The sequence below is a fragment of the Lithobates pipiens genome, unplaced genomic scaffold (genome assembly GCF_037356315.1).
Source record: "Lithobates pipiens isolate NorthernLeopardFrog02 unplaced genomic scaffold, aLitPip1_a1.2 Scaffold_8, whole genome shotgun sequence".
Classification (NCBI taxonomy): domain Eukaryota; kingdom Metazoa; phylum Chordata; class Amphibia; order Anura; family Ranidae; genus Lithobates; species Lithobates pipiens.
Window position 1 is genome coordinate 594,388,460 of NW_027507903.1, and position 24,000 is coordinate 594,412,459.

The window sequence follows — 24,000 nt, forward strand, 5'->3', positions numbered from 1 at the left end:
CACTAACAGGAAGTGGATTGAGTGACATTGAGCATCCATCAACCCATAAGACTAAGGACATTCTGTGATGGAAAGGAGTTCCTGTGGGGAACAGTGCTGGAAAGTAGGTGAGCATCGAAGGACACCTTTTAAAAAATGACTTGGGCTTTAAGCTGTAAACTTTCATATGCATATTCTAAAGGTGTTAAAAAAGAACAACCACAGTTACCCACTTATATGCACATTTGTTATTTAATAAATTAAATGACAAAATATTATTTTCTTGCACCTACCTTGTCCCCTTTATCCCCCTCCCCAGGTCTCCCACACTGAGGAGCAGTGTCTGAAGTTTAACATACATCAGTTCTTTGAAGTTGGACTCATCCAGCCTGCAACAGTCACATTGTATGATTACTATACACCAGGTAAATCTCTGCTACTCCACTATAATGTACCAGTATAAAGGCAGAAATGCATTATGTCTAGTTTAAAGCTGGCTATACATGTAAGTATACAATCATCACACCTTGTTTAATCTTATGCAACACTGTTCTAGCTACTTCTCTAAAAATCTTTCTTGATCATACATCACGGGACACAGGAGCTTCATTACATAGTGGGTTATATAGGCACCTCTGGTGATTGGACACTGGTTGACCCTAATTAAGGAGAATTCCTCCCCTATATAACCCCTCCCATCCGGGAGGCACCTCAGTTTTTTCGCCAGTGTCTGGTCGATGGTCACGTAAAACTTAGCTCTATGCGGGTCCTGGCGAGGGCCGAAGGGCTACAACAAACCGGATCCATACCTCGGGCCGATATTTGACTCCCAAGATGGTATGGTACCCGGGCCTCGTTTGCCGAAGACACGAGGTTTTGCCTGTAAGTCCTCTCCATTGGAAGACTGGACTCTGGGACAACCAGACTTGGGGTACTGTTGACTCAGGGCGCCCGTAAGTTTCTGGCAGAGTTTTTTACAAGGCCCAGGTAGGAGGATCTTTTCGTAAGAACCCCAGATACGCCTGAAGGTTGGCTAACAATACCCGCCGTGATGGGTGAAGGCTGGAATTGGTCTGAACACAGCAATTCCTGCGGCGGGGAACAGGTAGGGGAAGTCATCCTATATATTTAATATATGAATGGATTTCTTCACTGTGAGTAGTTGTATGTCTTACCTGGTTTCCACCACTAGATGGAGTAAGAGCAGCCTGATGCATACTTACATGCCTTTCAATACTAACACGCTCAGTGAAGTGCCTGGTTCTCCAGCTCTCACGTCTCCTTGCAGTCCCTGCCACAATAAAGGTAAAAAAGGGGTCCCACGCAGATCAGGGGGTCCCAGGTCACTCCTTTTGGGTTCTCCTCCTCCCCCCCGGATCCCGCGGTCCTCGTGCACGCGCGCGGGCGCGTGCACGCGCGCCGGGCGCGCTCCCGGCCTATTGGGGAAAGGGGGGGGGGGTGTGGTTGCCAGCTGTGCACAATCAGGTGCTCTATGCTGTAATGCAGGCGCCAAAACGGCCGTTTTTAAAAGCCCAGAGCGTCAGGGGACTGTAAGGTGAGGCACAGGAGCTGTGGGCTGTAAGCATCCGTGGGATTGGATCCAGGCAAACCCTAAGACACCTACTCGGCATCATATTGTGCAGTTAAGCTAATATTGATTTATTGTGAGACTTTAAGCACAAATAAGTGATTGCATTTTACATTAGTAACTCTGCTTTGTAGCTCAGTACTATGTCTCCTCGTAAGAGGGTTTCAGGGGCAGGTAACAAAAGCACTGGCAAATCACCGCCTAGGTCCAGGGGTTCCAAGGGTGCATGCAGGTTACCATCCCCCTCTGCAAGAGTGGAGCCTGCATCTCAAGACGAGTCAGTGCCCCTTTCAGGCTTTGCAGCCTCTCCTAATGTCGCAGCCCCGGTCTATGTCACTGAGGACTCCCTTAGGGCTTCATTGGAGAGTTTTGAAGGGAGGATAATGAATTTTATTTCTGCTTCCCTAAAAGATAGCAGAACAAGGGGTAGATCCCCTCCCTCTGCTGAAATCCCTCTCTCAGACAGTTGCTCTGAAAATGAGGAGAGATCCCTATCTTTAGAAAGGGATCATGAGCAGTCGGATCAGTCAGAGGATGAGGAGCTAGTCCCCTCCTCCCAGGCACTCAGAAAGCAGGTGCAGTATTACACTGAATTGGTGCGTACCACGTTCAGAATGCCGCCTGCTGAAGTCGCTACATCCTCTGTCTCTTCCCTGGGAGTCAGGAAAGCCCCACAGACTGCCTGTTCCTTCCCAATTCATCCTTTAATGGCTGACTTGATGTATGAGGACTGGGGACATCCCGATAAACTGTTTACTCCTCCCAAGAGGTTTTCTATGAATTATCCCGTGGAGGAAAGTTTCACCAAGAAATGGGGGGCCCCATCTGTTGATGCGGCTATCTCTTGTGTGAATAAGAACCTAACTTGTCCTTTGGATAATGCGCAGGTATTTAAGGATCCAGCTGACAAAAGGCTGGAAACCTTGTTAAAAGCCTCCTTTTCCATGGCCGGCGCTGTGGTGCAACCTACAGTCGCAGCCGTAGGATTGTGTCAGTTTCTTAAGGAACAGGTCAAACAAATGTTTGAACTCCTCCCCAGCGAGGAAGTAGTGAAATATGCAGAGATGCCTCACATCTTATGTTTCATAATTGATGCGATTTTGGATTCTGTCCAACAAGCATCCCGTTTGTCCCTTATGTTGGTACACATGCGTAGGGCTCTATGGCTAAAAAATTGGGCCGCTGAGATGTCATGCAAAAAGCATTTGGCTGGGTTCCCATTTAAAGGGGAACGTTTGTTTGGAGAGGAACTAGATAAATTCATCCAAAATATCTCAGGAGGTAAATCTACACTCCTTCCAGTCAAGAAGAGTAAGCGTCCCTCATTCAGGCGTACTCTTTCTCCCGAAGCGTCAAGCTCTAAACAGTGGCGACGGCCTTCCCAGCCCTCCGCTGCTAGAAAGCCTCAGGGCCGAGCCCAGGGACAGAAAAGGACTTGGGGGCGGAAGCCTGCCAAGCAAACCTCCAAGACCTCCTTGTGAAGGGGCGCCCCCGCTCGGCCGAGTGGGGGGAAGGCTCCTGCAGTTTGCAGGCGCCTGGCGGGAGGAGATTCAGGACAAATGGGTGATCTCTTCGGTATCTCTGGGCTACAGGCTAGAATTTCAGAAGATTCCACCCTTTCGTTTTCTAAGGTCAAGGATCCCCAAGGATCCAATAGAGCGGAAATCGCTACTCCTGGCCTTAGATCAGTTACTATCCCAAGGTGTGATAGTAGAGGTGAGCCCGAAAGATCAGGGTTCAGGTTTTTATTCGAATCTCTTCACCGTCCCAAAACCAAACGGAAGTGTCAGACCTATCTTGGATCTGAGAGACTTGAACCGGTTTCTACACGTCCAGACCTTCCGGATGCAGTCTATACGCACTGTGGTTTCCTCCCTGCAGGGAGGAGAATTCATGGCATCAATAGATATCAGAGATGCATATCTCCACGTGCCAATATTTCCCGCGCACCAGAAGTTCCTAAGGTTCGCGGTAGAGCAACGCCACTTTCAATTTGTGGCCCTGCCATTTGGCCTAGCCACGGCCCCCCGAGTCTTCACGAAGATTCTAGACCCTCTCTTAGCAACTTTAAGAGTTCAGGGCATAGCCGTCATGGCTTACCTAGACGACTTGCTTCTCGTAGAGAGAACTATAACGAGCCTAAGTCGCAGCGTCTCCAGTACGCTAGAACATCTGGGCCGCCTAGGTTGGATTATAAACCTAGAAAAGTCGTCTCTGCAACCGACCACCAGGTTGGATTACCTGGGTCTCATTATCGACACCGCTCAGGGCAGGGTGTTCCTTCCAGGGCCAAAGGCCTTGGCCATTGGAGATCTGGTGCGCCTAGTTCTGGGCAGAAGATCTCCCTCTATTCGTCTATGTATGAGACTATTGGGAAAGATGGTCGCCTCATTCGAGGCCGTCCCATTTGCCCAGTTCCACTCAAGGCCCCTGCAAAGATGCATCCTTGCGATTTGGAACAGGAAGCCCCAATCCCTGGATCTTCCTATGCGTTTATCCCCCCGGGCACGCAAGAGTCTGGTTTGGTGGTTACAAACCAGAAATTTGCTAAAAGGCAAAACATTTCTTCCCCTCTCATGGAAGATTGTCACAACGGATGCCAGCCTGACAGGCTGGGGAGCCGTATTAGAGGGAACATGCTCGCAGGGAAAATGGTCTGCGACCGAAAGTCTGTTGCCCATAAATATCCTAGAGATTCGGGCAGTTTACATGGCACTCAGAGAGTGGTCTCACAGACTGCGAGGCTTCCCGGTTCGGATTCAGTCCGACAATGCCACCGCGGTGGCTTATATCAATCACCAGGGCGGTACCAGAAGTCTGGTGGCCCAAAACGAGGTGAATCGCATACTTGTCTGGGCAGAAGAGCATGTTCCGTGCCTCTCTGCAGTCTTCATCCCAGGAGTGGAGAATTGGCAGGCGGATTATCTCAGCCGCCAGCAGTTGTGCCCAGGAGAATGGGCTCTGCACCCCGATGTGTTTCGAGACATATGTTACAAATGGGGCACTCCAGACGTGGATCTTTTTGCGTCCAGATTCAACAGGAAACTGGACAACTTTGTGTCAAGGACAAGAGATGCACTTGCTCAGGGGTCAGATGCTCTGACGGTTCCCTGGAATCAGTACAATCTGATCTATGCCTTCCCCCCGAACCCGCTACTGTCACGGTTCCTGGGAAGGGTCAAGAGGGAGGCGAAGTCGGTCCTTCTAGTGGCCCCGGCTTGGCCCAGGCGACCATGGTTCGCAGAAATCATGAAGCTAGCAGTGGGCAGGCCATGGACCCTCCCCCTCCGGCCAGATCTGCTCTCGCAGGGCCCAATTTACCATCCTGCTTTACGCAGTCTGAATTTGACGGTCTGGCTGCTGAGACCCACATTTTAAAAGACCGTGGTCTTTCGGGGCCAGTCCTTTCCACTCTGGTCAATGCCAGAAAGCCGGCCTCCAGGCGTATCTATTACAAGATCTGGAGGGCATATGTTTCCTGGTGTGAACCCAGGAGATGGCATCCCAGAAGGTATGTCATTAGCAGAATCTTGGCCTTTCTCCAATCAGGCCTTGAATTGAATTTGGCCATAAGCACCATCAAGGTGCAGATTTCGGCCCTGTCGGTCTTTTTTCAAAGACCGCTTGCATCACATTCCCTGATACGGGCCTTTATCCAGGGGGCTATGCGGATGAGACCGCCAGTCAGACCTCCGGTATGCCCATGGGATCTGAATTTGGTTCTCTCGGCCTTAGTAGCCCAACCATTTGAACCTTTGCATCTTGCTTCGTTAGTCCTCTTGACAAAGAAGCTAGTCTTCCTAGTAGCCATATCCACGGCTAGAAGGGTATCAGAATTGGCAGCTCTTTCTTGTAAAGAGCCCTATCTAATTATCCATAAGGACCGGGTGGTTATGCGTCCCAACAGGTCCTTTCTACCTAAGGTGGTTTCAGGTTTTCATCTTAATCAAGATATAATCCTACCATCCTTTTTTCCAAATCCTCAGTCCATAGAGGAAGAATCCTTACACACTTTAGATGTGGTTAGAGCAATCAGTCTTTATCTTCAAGCAACTGCTCAGATAAGAAAAACTGACTGCTTATTTATTCTGCCAGAAGGCCCTAGAAGGGGTCAGGCAGCGTCAAAGTCCACTCTCTCGAGATGGATCAGACAGGTTATTTCTCAGGCCTATAGCTTAAAGGGGAAGATTCCTCCTTTTCAGGTGAAAGCGCACTCTACTAGGGCTGTCAGTGCTTCTTGGGCAGTGCATCACCAGGCCTCCCTGGCTCAGATCTGTAAGGCTGCGACTTGGTCATCAATCCACACATTCACCAGATTCTATCAGGTGGATGTCAGAGGGCAAGAGGATATCGCCTTCGGGCGCAGTGTACTGCAGGCTGCAGTTTAGGTCCTCAGGTCCCTGGCGGTCTATGCTTATGATCTGTGTCTCCCTCCCCTCAACCTGAGCATTGCTTTGGGACATCCCACTATGTAATGAAGCTCCTGTGTCCCGTGATGTATGATCAAGAAAATGGGATTTTTATATACAGCTTACCTGTAAAATCCTTTTCTTGAGAGTACATCACGGGACACAGGGCTCCCGCCCCTCTTGGGTTTTACGTGGTTCTTATTGCTTTGCTACAAAACTGAGGTGCCTCCCGGATGGGAGGGGTTATATAGGGGAGGAATTCTCCTTAATTAGGGTCAACCAGTGTCCAATCACCAGAGGTGCCTATATAACCCACTATGTAATGAAGCTCCTGTGTCCCGTGATGTACTCTCAAGAAAAGGATTTTACAGGTAAGCTGTATATAAAAATCCCATTATCTTGCCGACTTATACCACAGACAACTCAAGCTGTTCCAACAAATAATCTTTCTAGTGCATCCCTGAACGCACTCAAGGCTGTTCCTAGTGACCATCAGAGGGCTAATGTAGGCTTGAAGTACATACATTAATTATACTCACAAGTCTATTCCTCCAACACAACAAGAGTTGGCAGTGGCCTACACCTGGCATTTACATTATCTTCAATTGCGACATGCTCCGAGGCTCAAATTAAATTGCAAGACATATAATTTCAACCGTCTTGAAAAGGTAAATGCTTAAACCTCTGATTCCAAATTAGCCACTAGATTTTTTGTAACCCTTCGACTAGTGATTGGCTGAACAACCCCCTTCCCCGGTTTGGTTTGCCACCTGAACGCCTAGACATGGAAAAAGTTTGGACCCAAACCGAAAACCCTATTAAACTCTATGGGACCCGAACTCGAAAAATCAAAAGTCTCAATTTTGAAGGCTTATATGCAAGTTATTGGCCATACAAAGGGCATGGGGGTGTCAGGGCTGGCTTAGCCCTTCCTTCTCTGGGCTGGCCGCTCAGCTGTCGGCTAATTGCCAGCTCTCTTCTCTCTCCAAAGTCACCAGCTGTTCCTGATGATGCTCATCTGACCTGCCTACTTAAAGCCTTCTAGCTCACTTCACCTCTGCCTTCGCCTTGGTCACATTACTGAAAACATCTCCTGCGGTTTGTTTTAAGACTGGCTTGCTGACATCCCTTCTGGCTCCTTATCCTGCATGCTGTGTTCTACTTGAATCCCTGACTTCTGGTCTGGCTGACGACCCGATCTGGTTACTGGACTCTGGCTTGCTTGACTACAATTTTTCTATTTACCTTTTTATTTTTATTAATAAACAAGTGTGATTTAATTGTACTTCTGTCTCAGCCTGATTCATGGTTTCTGACAGTAGGCGAAGGCCATGAATTCAGAAGATACAGTCAATCCACTTGTTGGTAATATTTTTTCCAGATTGGATGAGCAAGATCACCGCATGGATCAGTTTGCCATGGTGTTACAAATGCTCCTGAATCGCACGGCTCACCTGGAATTCCCCACGGTGGCTGCTCTGGTACATCCTCGCAGTCGCAGGCCGTCTTTGCTGCTGCGTCAGTCTCTGTGCGGGCCCCCGCCTCGAGCATTACCTCTATAAGAGGTATGTCTGGTTCTGCTCCGCTTCCCCAGCGATTTGGGGGTGATCCAGTTCAATGCAGAGGGTGTCTCAATCGGGTTGAGATATACTTTGAGATGCTGCCCCAGGCATTTTCCACGGACAGAAGCAAAGTAGGTTTCATTATATCTTTTCTTTCTGAGAGAGCCTTGGCCTGGGCTAACCCCCTATGGGAGACGCAAAAACCTGTTGTCTTGAATTACCCTCAGTGTGTGGCCTCCTTTAAAAGGGTTTTTGACGTTCCCGCACGCTCCGCTTCTGCTGCCAAGTGCCTCATGTCAATCAAACAGAGTACGAAAACTGTTGCCGACTACGCCATTGAATTCCGTACTCTGGCATCAGAGGTTGCTTGGAACAATGAGGAATTTGTGGCTACTTTTCCTCATGGTTTCTCAGATTCCATCAAGGATTTTATAGCAGCCTGAGATACACCCACTGAGCTGGAGATCTTGATCTTGTTGGCCATCCTCATTGACTCCAGACTCAGAGAAAGACTTTCTCTTAAGGAGAAGCCTCCTGTATGTTTACCTCCAAGCTTTTTAGTCCCACCCATGCCTCTCTCACCTCCCATGCCTCCTGGTACCGAGTTGGTCAGTGAAGATGAACCCATGCACCTGGGCTTCACGCGTCTCTCTGCGGATGAGAGAGCCTTTAAGAGGAGGGAGAGATTGTGCCTTTATTGTGGCCAGGCAGGTCACTTTTTTAAGTCTTTTTTAATGCTTGCCCTACCCGTCCAGGGAATGCCATAAATCAATAACCTATTTTGTAAGCACTATAACTTTTGCACAAACCAATCAATATACGCTTATTGCGCTTTTTTTAACAAAAATATGTATAAAAATACATATCGACCTAAACTGAGGAAAAAATGATTTAAAAAAAATTGGGATATTTATTATAGCAAAAAGTAAACAAAATTGTATTTTCTTTCAAAAGTGTTGCTCTTTTTTTTATAGCACAAAATCATCAAATACCACCAAAAGAAAGCTCCATTTGTTGGGGGCAAAAATGAAAAAAAATTGTATTTAGGTATTTTTTCTTTCATCCATTGTTAAAGACATGGTGAACATCCCACGAGCTCCCTGAAAATTTGGGTTTAGGCCGCGTACACACGGGCGGACTGTTCGCCCAACCTTGTCCGCTGAACAGTGTTTGGGCGGACAGTCCGCTCGTGTGTGGGCTTTCAGCGGACAGTTTCAGCGGACAGTTGGACGGACAAAGTCTTTCGGAAATTCCGAAAAACTGTCCGCTGAAACTGTGTTTGAGCGAACAGTCCGCCCGTGTGTGGGCCTGTCCGCTGTACTTTCGAAATGAGCGGACTGTTCCCGCTCGGAAAGTCTGCCCATTTCGAGCGCGTGTACAGGTAGGCGGGGCCCGCGAAGGAGACATCGCGTGCTCCGCCGCCTGGAATGGGCTTAAGGGGCAACCCCAACGCCGAAAAAAATCGGCGTGGGGGTTCCCCCCAAGTCCACACCAGACCCTTGTCCGAGCACGCTACCCGGCCGGCCAGGAAAGGGGGGCGAGCGAGCGCGCCCCCCCTCCTGAGCCGTACCAGGCCGCGTGCCCTCAACATGGGGGGTGCCTTGGGGAAGGGGGGGCCGCGCGCCCCCCCCACCCCAAAGCACCTTGTCCCCATGTTGATGAGGACAAGGGCCTCTTCCCGACAACCCTGGCCGTTGGTTGTCGGGGTCTGCGGGCGGGGGGCTTATCGGAATCCGGGAGCCCCCTTTAAGAAGGGGGCCCCCGGATACCGGCCCCCCACCCTATGTGAATGAGTATGGGGTACAATGTACCCCTACCCATTCACCTGTGAAATAAAGAACAAAAAAAAACACAACACATGGAAAAAGTATTTTATTGCACAGCTCCGGGGGTCTTCCGTCTTCGGGGGTCTTCTCGCCGGACTCCTCCGCTATGTGTGTGTAGCTCTTTTGCTAGCGGAGGAGTCCGGCTTTCTTCCTCCCCGCCGCCGGCCTCTTCTCCCGACTTCGGGGGTCTTGTCCCCCTCTTCGGTTCTTCTGCCGGGCCACCGCGCCTGGTCCGGTGGCCCGGTCTTCTGTCGCCGTCTTCCGTTCTTCTGTCGCCGCCTTCGGTTCTTCTGCCGGGCCACCGCGCCTTCTTGTAGCTCTTTTACAGGCGGTCTTCTGTCGCCGCTGTCGCCGCCGACTTCCGTTCGTGTTCTTCTTGTTCTTCTCCAGGAGATGTTGACACGTCGCTCCCTCCGGCCGGAATGCCAGAGCCGCCCTGCGCTGTCACTTATATAGTGACAATGGGGCGGGGTCACATGGTATATGTCACATGGGTTGGTCACATGGTGACCCCGCCCCCTTACGATGTCATAGTCCCCATGTGACATCAACCCATGTGACCAACCCATGTGACATATACCATGTGACCCCGCCCCATTGTCACTATATAAGTGACCGCACAGCGCGGCTCTGGCATTCCGGCCGGAGGGAGCGACGTGTCAACATCTCCTGGAGAAGAACAAGAAGAACAAGAAGAAGAACACGAACGGAAGTCGGCGGCGACAGCGGCGACAGAAGACCGGGCCACCGCCTGTAAAAGAGCTACAAGAAGGCGCGGTGGCCCGGCAGAAGAACCGAAGGCGGCGACAGAAGAACGGAAGACGGCGACAGAAGACCGGGCCACCGGACCAGGCGCGGTGGCCCGGCAGAAGAACCGAAGAGGGGGACAAGACCCCCGAAGTCGGGAGAAGAGGCCGGCGGCGGGGAGGAAGAAAGCCGGACTCCTCCGCTAGCAAAAGAGCTACACACACATAGCGGAGGAGTCCGGCGAGAAGACCCCCGAAGACGGAAGACCCCCGGAGCTGTGCAATAAAATACTTTTTCCATGTGTTGTGTTTTTTTTTGTTCTTTATTTCACAGGTGAATGGGTAGGGGTACATTGTACCCCATACTCATTCACATAGGGTGGGGGGCCGGTATCCGGGGGCCCCCTTCTTAAAGGGGGCTCCCGGATTCCGATAAGCCCCCGCCCGCAGACCCCGACAACCAACGGCCAGGGTTGTCGGGAAGAGGCCCTTGTCCTCATCAACATGGGGACAAGGTGCTTTGGGGTGGGGGGGCCGCGCGGCCCCCCCTTCCCCAAGGCACCCCCCATGTTGAGGGCACGCGGCCTGGTACGGCTCAGGAGGGGGGGCGCGCTCGCTCGCCCCCCTTTCCTGGCCGGCCGGGTAGCGTGCTCGGACAAGGGTCTGGTGTGGACTTGGGGGGAACCCCCACGCCGATTTTTTTCGGCGTTGGGGTTGCCCTTTAAGCCCATTCAAGGCGGCGGAGCCCGCGACGTCTCCTTCGCGGGCCCCGCCTACCTGTACACGCGCTCGAAATGGGCGGATTTGCCTCCTCCTTACGTGGGCGAGTCCGTTCATTTCAAAAGTTGAGCGAACTGTTTGCCCAATCTTGTTCGTCAAACAGTCCGCTCGTGTGTGGGCAAGTCCGCTCATGCAAATTTTGAGCGGACTGTTTGCCCAAACTGTTTGACGAACAAGGTTGGGCAAACAGTCCGCGCGTGTGTACGCGGCCTTACTGTGCCTATGATGCTATGGTACACACAACATCCACAATTAAATGGATATAGTGAATTTCTTTCTTTTAAGGGATTGTGTAAAGGTCTAATTTCCATAACCGCACAAAGTTTATGGTTAATGTTACAAAACTATTTATTTTCTATTTCTAAGTTATATTTTGCATTTGTGGGGAAAACCAAAATAATATAAATCCTGCTTAACTATCCACTCATCCACTCATTCACATGGACATTTAAAAAAAGGGGCTGTAAAGCTAGTACAGACGCCAGGAAAAAAGCAGCGTTAAAAACACGATTTTTTCCTCGTTTTGCGTTGAATTCAATGCACGTTAAGCCATGCTAGCTTTCAACCATGTTTCTCTGTCTCTATTCAAAAACCAATGGCTCCCTATGGGAGCCCATTGATTTGAATAGAAGTCGTACCAAGATGATCCGACTTGCGGTGAGACTTATGTGCTGAGAATCTTGAAGGGGAACCCCGTGGAAATTAAAAAAAAACTTTGCGTGAGGTTCCCCCCAGGAGGATACCAGGCCCTTTGGTCTGGTATGGATCTTAGGAGGAACCCGGACAGGAAAGGGAGTGGGGACAAGCAAGCGCCCCCCTCCTGAGCCGTACCAGGCCACATGCCCTCAACATGGGGGTAGGTGCTTTGGGGAAGGGGACGGCCCTGCGGCCCCCCCACCCCAAAGCACCTTGTCCCCTTGTTGATGAGGACAAGGGCCTCTTCCCAACAACCCTGGCCGTTGGTTGTCGGGGCGGGGGGCTTATCGGAAAACCCCCAGATCCCGGCCCCGCACCCTATGTGAATGAGTATGGGGTACAACGTACCCCTACCCATTCACCAGGGGAAAAAAAATGTCAAGAAAAAAACACACTACAGATTTTTAAAGTAATTTATTAATCAGCTCCGGGGGTCTTCTTTTTTTCCCCAGGTGAATGGATACGAAGTACCCCTTACTCATTTACATAGGATGGGGGGCTGGGATCTAGGGGCCCCCTTACTAAAGGGGGTTCCTGGATTCCGATAAGCCCCCTGCCCGCAGACCCCGACAACCAACGGCCAGGGTTGTCGGGAAGAGGCCCTTGTCCTCATCAACATGGGGACAAGGTGCTTTGGGGTGGGGCCACCCCCCTTCCCCAAAGCACCTACCCCCCCATGTTGAGGGCATGCGGCCTGGTACGGCTCAGGAGGGGGGGGGTGCTCGGTTGTCCCCTCCCCCTTTACTGTCCGGCCGGGCTGTGTGCTCGGATAAAGGTCTGGTATGGATCTTAGGGGGGACCCCCCATGCCGGTTTTTTTTGGTGTGGGGAGTTCCCCTTAAGATCCATACCAGACTGAAGGGCCTGGTATCGTCCTGGGGGGAAGCTCATGCTAATTTTTTTTATTAATTTCCGCGGTGTTCCCCTTCAAGAGTCTCAGTACGCAAGTCGCACCGCAAGTTGGATCATCTTGATCCGACTTCTGGTACGACTTCTATTCAAATCAATGGGCTCCCATAGGGAACCATTGGTTTGGAATAGAGACAGAAACACCGGACGAGGCTTAACACAGCGTTAAGCCTCGTTAATTCACATTTAACACCTTTTGCCGGCAACTGACATTTTTACAGCTCTAACGCTGGAGCCTCAGAACGCACTGGTCCTGTTTTTTTTTTTTTTTTTACAGCTTAAAAATGCATATGCCATTTACAGCTCAAAAATGCCTAGGTGGGCATGAAGCCATAGACTAACATGGACAGGCGTTTTTAAGCTGCAAAAAACGCTCAAAAAAGCGGCTGTAAAAACATCCGTGTGCATGAAACCTAACACTTATGCCCTGTACACACGGAAAATGTGGGATTGGATCGTGTTGTCGGAAAATCCGATTGTGTGTGGGTTCCATCTGACTTTTTTTGTCAGAATTTCCAACACACAAAGTTTGAGAGCAGGATCTAGAATTTTCCAACAAGAAAATCCGATCGTTTAAATTCTAATCGTGTGTAGATAAATCAGACGGACAAAGTGTCACGCATGCTCAGAATAAATGATGAAACTAAAGCTATTGGCTACTGGCCCATTTATTGTCCCGTCGTGCGTGTTCTACGTCACCGTGTTCAGAACGATCGGATTTTCCGACAACTTTGTGTGACCGTGTGTATGCTAGACAAGTTTGGGCCAAAATCCGTCAGAAAAAAATCAGACGGATTTTGTCGTCGGAAAGTCTGACCGTGTTGTACAGGGCATAACACTGCAATATTTTTATGACACAGTTCTGTATACCTTGTAATGTAAAATTTGATTTAATTAATAAACTTCACAAAAAAAAACTATATAGTCATCTGATATAATGATTAATTTAACCACTTGAAAACCAGGTCTTTTCTCAAACTTTTTGTTTAAAAGTTTGAATCAGTATTTTTTGCCAGGAAATTACTTAGAACCCCCCAAACATTATATTGTATTTTTTTTAGCAGAGACCATAGAGAATAAAATGGCGATCGTTTCAATATTTTGTCACACAGTATTTGTGCAGCGGTCAGCAGTTCCAGTAATCCATGTCCTTAGTCTGCTTGTCTTCAGCAAACTGTTTGCGGGCTTTCTTGTGCATCATCTTTAGAAGAGGCTTCCTTCTGGAACGACAGCCATGCAGACCAATTTGATGCAGTGTGTAGCATATGGTCTGAGCACTGACAGGCTGACCCCCCACCCCTTCAACCTCTGCAGCAATGCTGGCAGCACTCATACGTCTATTTCCCAAAGTCAACCTCTGGATATGACGCTGAGTACAAGCACTCAACTTCTTTGGTCGGCCATGGCGAGGCCTGTTCTGAGTGGAACCTGTCCTGTTAAACCACTGTATGGTCTTGGCCACCATGCTGCTGCTCATTTTTTTGGTTTTGGCAATCTTCTTATAGCCTAGGCCATCTATATTTAGGGCAACAATTCTTTTTTTCAGATCCTCAGAGAGTCCTTTGCATTGCTGTGCCATGTTGAACTTCAAGTGACCAGTATGAGAGAGTGAGATCGATAACACCGATTGTAACACACCTGCTCCCCATTCACACCTGAGACCTTGTCGCAATAATGAGTCACATGACATCAGGGAGTGAAATGGCTAATTGGTCCCAATTTGGACATTTTCACTTAGGGGTGTACTTACTTTCTTTGCCAGTGGTTAAGACATTAATGACTGTGTGTTGAGTTATTTTGAGGGGACAGCAAATTTACACTGTTATACAAGCTGTACACTCACTACTTTAGATTGTAGCAAAGTGTAATTTCTTCAGTGTTGTCACATGAAAAGATATAATAAAATATTTACAAAAATGTGAGGGGTGTACTCACTTTTGTGAGATACTGTATACTGTATTCATAGCACTGACACTTTTACTGGTCACTTTAACAGTGTACACAGAATCATTAACAATGTTCCCTGTCTGTGATAAAGTTACAAATCCAAAGGTTCCAGCAAACATCAGAGGTCTCCTCAAGTTGCTTGACCTTCTAATAAAAAAAACAAACAGGAAAGTCCTAAGATGTTATAGTAGAATTGAACCTTTTCTTTTTTGTCTTTACAGAAAACCGCTGCACTAAATTCTACCACGTAGAAGAAGGCAGTGCCATGCTTGGCAAGATCTGCCGGGGGGAGGTGTGTCGATGTGCAGAGGGTAAGGAGTACAAATCTGCTATTTAGTTCTCATTGTGGAAAACATAAAACAAATGCAGCAGAACGCATCAAACTAGATGCCATCTATCCAAAATAAAACAAATTGTCTCCAGAACAGGATTAAAGGGGAAATCTTTCAATAGGGACACTTGTTCCAGTAACAATTTTTGTAAGATGGGATGTCCGTTACTTTAACAGTTACTTTTCACTTTCTGTTTTGTCCACAGAACAGAAGGTGAACTGAGATCTCCCAAATGGGACACAGAGGGCAAAAAAAAAAAATGTCAATTAGAGAAACTAATATGTGGGTGTTTATTAATTATTGGAAAAGTGAAAAGGGTTTGGGGAATTCCAAACAGTTTGTGTCCTAATATAAGCAAGTGCTGCAGTGATGAAATAGCAAATGTTACTGTCTGCTTGATGAAGGAGCTGGTGTGGGCTCCAAAATTTGTACTTCCTAAGAATACAATTTGTCTCTTGATGACTGGCTCCTACAACTAGAGGTAGATAAAGCAATTTCTGGGCACTTGGGCACAACCTAGATTCAATCAGCTTGTTTGACATCTGAAAACTCTTAGCCCTTGTACACACGGTCGGAGAATCCGTCGGAATGTGTCCTATCAGACCGTGTCGTCGGATAATCCGACTGTGTGTGGTATGCATCGGATTGATGCCGTCGGAATATCCGTCGGACCCCATTTTCCAACATGTTGGAAATATTTCCAGACCAACTGGGCCGGTCGGACATACTCCGATCATGTGTAGAGAATTTTGATCGGACCAAGTGCCACGCATACTCAGATCAAATTCCTACATCAAAGCTATTGGCTACTAGCCTGAATGTAGTCCCATCGTAACGAAATTACGTCATCACGTTCTGAAAGATCGGATTTTCGACAACTTTGTCCGACCGTGTGTATGCAACAGTTTCGGACAAGATCTGACGGACAAAATCTGACGGGCAAAATCCGACGAATTTGGTTGTGGAGATCTCCGACCGTGTGTACAGGGGCTTAGAGGCTCATGGAAAATGTTCACCAACTCCACTGTTATATACTCCACCATGTAGATCATCTCCAATGGAGGCTTCAGCTTGTGGGTGAATAGCTAACCGCTGTCCCCAAAGGTTACTGACTCCCACATAGCATATGACAGTTACCATCTTGAATTACACATTCATTAGATGCTGACACTCGTCCTGTGTCACTTTCTCCATCCCCTACATGTTATGACACAGGTGTGGCTTCCTCAAGGGGATTGGAGCCATGGCTTTATAGAGACCTAGAGCATTTACATTTTGCAGAGTTGACATTCTAGGTCTTTTTAAAGCCAGCATTGCGTCACACGGTTTCTATCCCTCTGAGGAAGCCGCACTCATGGCATAATGCGTAAGGGGCGAGACAGTGATGCAGGATGAGTGTCAGCAATGAGTTTATGTGTAATCCATGGAGGTAACTGCCATTTGCTATGTGGGAGTCATATGGTGGATTATATAATTAAATATGCTGTTGTTCTATCGTGCACCAACGTATAGTGTACTTTTAAATTCTGAGTGTTTCTTTGATACAATTTTAAAAAATGTAACAATTTTTTTATGGAAAGCACTATGATGCCGGGTGTGCTTTATCTCTGAATATATAATGGTTGAGTTTGTGAATACCACATGCAGGTGGAAGTAATCTAGAAAAAAATTCCATTAAGGAATCTGACCACAGCCACAGATTTACCCTCAAAGGGACAGGTGCATGAGACCTATTATTCATAGGTCAAATTGGGAGGTGAGCTGCTAAAGGTGGTGGGCAATCAGATATGGTGAACATAATAGAAGAATGAATTTGGTGACCAGTTTTAGAGAAGTGAACTTTCCAGGTAACACACAACCCGTGGACTTTTTCTTCCTTTCAACTTTTACGTATGCATTTATTTAATGGTGGACTTGTTTGAGGACTTACATATTGTTGATGATTTGCACATTTGTTTATAGCATTTGACGTTTGATTATATGATAGATTAGAGTGACATATTATGTGTGGTGCTGGATCAATTCAGATTGCGTTTTTCTAGCATATAAGAGTAGGTAGCAGCAATACAATTCTTCACATATATTTATTTGTATTTGTATGCAAATATTTTTTTTCAAAGTGTTGTGCGCAAGGGTTCTTGATATTTATATTTCATGGAAAATGTTGGCTTTGCTATTAACACATTTTCTGCAGCCTGTATAAAAAATACCACCAAAGCTAAGCATATGCCATAGCCTGAGTGCCTGGGAATGTTGCACAGATTCTGATTTTGTCAAAGGCATCAGTGTGCATCGATTGCTTTTCCTGCATAATTCTCACTGTAGTCATTGACAGTGCATTTGATATTTGCCAGTGTTCAATAAATCTTTCTCCTCACATAGGCCACCATTTTCATTATTTTCTAACAGTAAGCCCTTGTACACACGGTCAGAGATTCCGACAACCAAATACGTCGGATTTTGTCCGACGGATTTTGTCTGAAACTGTTGTATACACACAGTCGTACGAAGTTATCGGAAACTCCGATCGTTCAGAACGTGATGACGTTATTTCGTTACGACGGGACTACGTTCAGGCTAGTAGCCAATAGCTTTGGTCTAGGAATTTGATCTGAGCATGTGTGGCACTTTGTCCGATCGGAATTCTCTACACATGATCGGAATATGTCTGATCGGAGCATTTTGTCGGAAAATATTTCCGGCAAGTTGGAAAATTTGGTCCGACGGATATTCCGACGGAAACAGTCCGATGCAGACCACACACAGTCGGAATATCCGACAAAACTCTCCGATCGGACACATACCATCGGAATCTTTGATCGTGTGTACAAGGGCTAAGTCTTCTACACTGAGTAAAATTATAAATGCAACACTTTTGTGTTTGCCCCTATTTATCATAACACAGATCTTCGACCTTTTCTATGTACACAAAAGGCTTATTTCTCTCAAATATTATTCACAAATCTGTCTAAATCTGTGTAAGAGCTGGTTCACACAGGGGTGCCTCGTCAGGTGACTTAGCCGCCTGACAAGTCGTGTCCTGTTCTGTGCAATGGAGCTGTTCTAATCGGAGCGACTCAAGTCGCTCCGACTTAGAAAAAGGTTCCTGTACGACTTTTGGGGCGACTTGCATTGACTTCTATACAGAAGTCATTTTGCAAGCCGCTGCTAAAGTCGGATCCCGGTCGCCTGAGGCAGTCGCGCTGCCAGTCGAGCTGCCTCAGTGTGAACGGCTCTTAGTGAGCACTTCTCTTTTGCCAAGATAATCCATCCACCTCACGGGTGTGGCACATCAACAGCATGATTATTGCACAGGCATAAAAGGCCACTCTAAAATGAGAAGCTTTATGACACCCGTCTCCAGAGGCGTTTCAGAGAATTTGGCACTAGTGATGGACGAACTTCCGACGGGACGTTTCGCGAACGCAAACCGTGAACGTGCCCAAATGGATCCCATTCACTTTAATGCCAGGCGAACCTTAAAAACCTCCAGATCATATTTTCAGCCACAAAATACTTACTAGCTGTGCACACATAGTCCCACAACATGGACACTGACATACCAGAAGTATTAAGTGAATCTGGGATCGACAACGACAAGCATTCTTTATTTATCTGTGAAATTTTGACAATTCAGGAGCACATGAAGGCCATGGAGGAGAGGCAAGGTCAGGGCAGGCTATGAAGGGGGTGCAGGAGATGATCAGTGCAACAGTTAGGGCAGCGCAGTCCTGTGCCAGTGTCCCAGAGTGCCAACCTGTGCTTGAGCCCCTCCCTCTGCCCGGCCCTTACCCCCACCTATGCAGGGCTCCACTGCGGTGGTCTGGAGGTGCCAGTACAGTGCTGATCCTCAGCCATGGTGCTGGCACTGCCTGCTGATTGGCTTCTCCGCTGCTATCTCCCTCACTGACACCAGCACTGAGATAGAACACTGACACCAGCACCGCAATAGAGACTGAGCACTGACACCAGCACCGAGATAGAGAGCACTGACACCAGCACCGAGATAGAGAGCACTGACACCAGCACTGTGATAGAGACAACCGACACCAGCACCGTGATAGAGAGCACTGACACCAGCACCGTGATAGAGAGCACTGACACCAGCACCAATATAGAGAGCACTGACATCAGCACCGTGATAGAGAGCACTGACACCAGCACCAAGATAGAGAGCACTGACACCAGCACCGTGATAGAGAGCACTGACTCCAGCACCGTGATAGAGAGCACTGACACCAGCACCGAGATAGAGAGCACTGACACCAGCACCGAGATAGAGAGCACTGACACCAGCACAGTGATAGAGAGCACTGACACCAGCACCGTGATAGAGAGCACTGACACCACACCAGCACCGAGATTGAGAGCACTGACACCAGCACCATGATAGAGGGAACTGACACCAGCACAGAGATAGAGAGCACTGACACCAGCACAGAAATAGAGAGCACTGACACCAGCACAGAAATAGAGAGCACTGACACCAGCACCGAGAGAGAGCACTGACACCAGCACCATTATAGAGAGCACTGACACCAGCACCGAGAGAGAGCACTGACACCAGCACCATGATAGAGAGCACTGACACCAGCACCATTATAGAGAGCACTGACAACAGCACCGTGATAGAGAGCACTGACACCAGCACCGAGAGAGAGCACTGACACCAGCACCATGATAGAGAGCACTGACACCAGCACGGAGATAGAGAGCACTGACAACAGCACCGTGATAGAGAACACTGACACCAGCACAGAGATAGAGAGCACTGACACCAGCACCATGATAGAGAGCACTGACACCAGCACCGATATAGAGAGCACTGACACCAGCACCGAGATAGAGAGCACTGACACCAGCACCGAGATAGAGAGCACTGACACCAGCACCGAGATAGAGAGCACTGACACCAGCACCGAGATAGAGAGCACTGACACCAGCACCGTGATAGAGAGCACTGACACCAGCACCGAGATAGAGAGCACTGGCACCAGCACCGTGATAGAGAGCACTGACACCAGCACCGAGATAGAGAGCACTGACACCAGCACCGAGATAGAGAGCACTGACACCAGCACCGTGATAGAGAGCACTGACACCACACCAGCACCATGATAGAGAGCACTGACACCAGCACTGACACCAGCAACCCGCTGCGGGACCCAAAAATATGACACCCCTCAACCTCTTCAAACAGGAGGGTAGGGGCTTATAGTATGGTGTGCTTTTTTTGTACAAGTATGCTAGATTATATAAATTGTTTATAGAGTTATGCATATACATGGTCTACTGGTCACATGTGTTGAATTCCTCCGAGATCCATGCCTCATTGATTTTTATAAATGTGAGGTAGTCAACACTGTCGTGAGCTAGGCGAGTACACTTATCGGTCACTATCCCCCTGCTGCGCTAAACGTCCTTTCAGACAGGACACTGGACGAGGGGCAAGCCAACAGTTCCATTGCAAATTGTGCAAGCTCTGGCCAGAGGTGAAGCCTGCCCACCCAGTAGTCCAGGGGTTCATCACTTCTCAGAGCGTCCACATCGGCCGTTAACCGATGTATCGAACACCTGTCTGTCTAGGCATTCCCTGATGCTGGATGACACCGGACGATCAGAATCGGTCAGCACTGCAGTGCACTACAATATGCTTTCTATATTTGAAAGAAAGTATATTATAAGTGTATTACAACCCTATATACTGTACACCTATAAAAGGACTTTTGTGGACCTCATAGTAATAGCTAGTAGTGATTACAGACTGACTGTCCCTGCTCCACACAGCATCCTATCCCTACACTGACAAAAGACAGAATGTAAAATGGCCGCCAGATCAGGTCTATTTAAAAGGTAGGGGGTATGTCCATGTGCTGAAATATCTCAATTGGCTTTCCATTTCCCCATGATGGATGTGTCATGGGTCAAAATCCTTCACAATGTAAATGAATATGTCCGCCGCGAACAGCGACATAAGTCCGCTGGTTTGGCGAATCGTGAATTTTGCTCAGTGTATATAGCAATATATAACTAGGCAAATATTTATTACAATTGTAAAATTAAATGATGACATTTTGATATGCTTAGCATTAATAGTTATGTTTTAGTTTTTTAGTTTTTTTTTATCAAGTCGAGTGCTTTTGGCAAGTCAAGTGTCAGTATATTTGAACTGGTTTATGGCATCTTGTACAGACCACATTTATTGGGTTGAACACTTCTTCTTTAAAGAGGAAGTAAAGGCAGGCAAAGAAAAAAAAGCACACCCTTTAAGGCAAAGGGATAATGAGCTAGTATGCATAGCATACTAGCTTATTATGAATAACTTACCTGAGATGGAAGCCCCCGAAGTGACCCTCGTTCTTCTCCTTCATCATCGCCATCTATCCCGGAGTGACTTCTGGGTTTCGCAGCTCCGGTGCTGTGACTGGCTGGAGCCGCGATGGTGTCACTCCCGCACATATGCATGGGAGCCGCCACTAACGCCATGATCGCCGTTAGCATGCTCAGTGCGCCTGCGCGCCACTGTCTACGGCGCATGTGCCATAGACATCGGTGACAGTCTTTTGCAAATATATTTGTTGCACCTACAGGTAAGCCTTAATCTAGGCTTACCTGTAGGTAACAGTGGTCCCAGAGGGTTTACAACCACTTTAATCTTGTTTATCATCTGTCTTAATGTAGTAAATTCCAGTTTTTGTAGGCTTTGAAGAAGTAGTTTTGGGTTAGTTTTTTATTTGTGCAATTGTTTATGAAAATTAGTTAAGTCACATAATACCCCGAGAACATTGTATTGCAGCTTAGCATCCTTTAGATGTGGCAACTACATTACATTACATTTTTCAGCATTTTTTTTTTCCTTTTTCTTTTTACCTGGTGATATTGCTAGTAACACACTTCCTGTACTAGGCTAACAATGCTCACTCGCTGTACTCCAGCTATAGAGGAGTAACAAAATCACCATAGGACAGGACTCATTGGTTGGCGGCCCCCCCAGCCTGCCAACCAACCACATAAACCACAGCACTCGCTCAACCGATTGATTGCCGCTCCCCCGTAAATTAGATGATTGCCGCTCCCCGTCAATCGATCGCTCTTCCGTCCCCCAGCAGGCCCCTGGCCAGCCCTGCACTTGCCCCATCCATTTTGTGGCTTCAGGGCTTTCCCTTTGCGTCTCGAGTCCCGGCAGTCGCTTCTCCTCCCAGCAAATCAGGAGTTAGGACTTGCGGCCAATCGGGTCTAAGGACTCCCACCCAATCAGGTCTCAAGAACCGGTTCCTAACTGACCAGGAGGAGAATCAGGAAGACAATAGCAAATATTGATTTGCTATTATCACACAACTGGGTGGGTTCAGGGCGCAGTGCTAAGCATCCCGAGCCCACCATTTTTTTAAGCCAATTAGAGCCTCAGGATGTAAACATGTGTTTCTAAAAAAAAGATCCCCATTGGAATCAATGCATCCATCACCCTGCATGTAGATTAGGAGGGTGGCTCCCCTGCGCCCCTAATGGAGTGGCCGCTACTAACGGGGCTACAAAATGCATCCCCCTCTCCTCTTCTTCATAACATGGTGTCCTGCTGTCCTTAAAGTTAGCTGGCAACAATATTAACTGGTTAGAGTGCAAAAATTTGTAAGAATCAACTTACAACATTTCTGGCAGGATTGAGCATGTCTCTGTGGTAGAAGATAAACAGTCTGCCTAGGTGTTCCTGAAACATTAAACAATATAGCTTACAATTGGCAATTTTTTTTTTTTTTTTTTGCAGCAAACTGTTTTTTGCAGCAACAACTGGAAGATGAGTTTGATGCACAGGATAGATTGAACAGAGCTTGTGGACAAGGAGTGGACTATGGTGAGACACCTTCCAAAATGCTCATCATATGCCATTATCAGCTGCTGATGTTGACAAAGTTCTTTTTTTTCTTGACAGTATACAAGGCAAGAATAGATGAAGTTGATCCAAATGACAACTATGACAATTATATGATGACCATAGTCAGGGTCATCAAGCGAGGTAGGTAAACAAGAAAAAAAATCACACATGAAGATAATAAAGATAACCATAGGGATTATGTTTAGTTGATAATGTTGGCTGATGATGATGAAGATGGCCATTGATAATAAATAATAGAGGCAATGATGAGCGGTAGAAAGAGAAAAAGTGACAGTTTTGATAATGACTTATTAAAACCCAACTGAACTTATTTTTCAGTTTAAATCTGCAAATACATCCTGTGCATATTAAACCAAAAACTGTGCAAACCCTTAAAGTTATATTTTTAGAAAGTAGCCAAAGCTCATGATCCTGTCTGATTGGAGAGTCATAGGTCTGACTTTAGTTTGGGCTGTTCCTTTTTGTGTCACAACTCTTCTATTACATTCTCCACAATGTGAAGAGTTGAATCCCTTCATAATAGCTACAACAGGTTGGCAGACCCAGAAAATCCACCAACAGCTCTAAGAAATTGTTAGTTTTTAGGTGGATTGAACCATTTAATATCTTATATAATAGCATATTATGGTTTTGGTATTTTATTTATAATTTTCTCTTGATTTTTTTTTTTTGTGGCAACAGGTACAGATGAAATTGTTGAAGGCAATCAAAGGATTTTTATTAGTCATGCAAAGTGTCGTAAATCCTTGGATCTAAAAAAAGGACGACAGTACCTAATCTGGGGTGTCCAGGGAGACCTTTGGAGCCAACCCTCTGGGTAAGTTCCATAGTCCAATCGTGTGTTAAAGCATACTCAGGAAATAAGGATTTTTTTTCTTAATCATACAGTACATGGCATAAGCTCCTTCAGGTCTTGATAATGGGACATTTCCCAACAAAATCTGAGGGTGGAGCAACATGGCAAACATGCCAACAAGCCCAAAACAAGGCAATCAGGATCCTAACTCAAAAAGCAGCTTGAAGCAGCTTACCAGCCAAAGATGGCATCAGCAGAGGTCCAAACAGCCGCATGGTAAATCTTCACAACCATGCGAACTGAGGGCCAGCTGGCAGCCTTGCAAATCTGAGAAACAGACACCTTGTTCTGAAAAGCTAAAGTGGTACAAATTGAAAGAGTCAAGTGTGTCTTAACAGAGAAAGGAGTCCTATCCTTCAGTGTGTAAGCCATAGTAATAACATATCTAGAAAACGGATGGTATAATGACATGCAGGACAACCATTGTGAGAGACTGCATGCTGTGCAAATGGAGATTCCAAAGTTTGGATGGAAGTA

General features: G+C 47.3%; 1 protein-coding gene across 1 annotated transcript in view; it reads left to right on the forward strand.

Moving 5' to 3' along the window:
- The window catches only part of LOC143961246 (complement C3-like), a 659,302-nt gene that overhangs the window by 594,613 nt on the left and 40,689 nt on the right, over positions 1–24,000 (forward strand). The window contains exons 36-40 of the mRNA XM_077470481.1: positions 299–404; positions 14,663–14,752; positions 22,539–22,625; positions 22,704–22,787; positions 23,349–23,484. Of these exons, the coding sequence (XP_077326607.1) occupies positions 299–404; positions 14,663–14,752; positions 22,539–22,625; positions 22,704–22,787; positions 23,349–23,484 (503 nt within the window). The remainder of the gene's footprint in view (positions 1–298; positions 405–14,662; positions 14,753–22,538; positions 22,626–22,703; positions 22,788–23,348; positions 23,485–24,000) is intronic.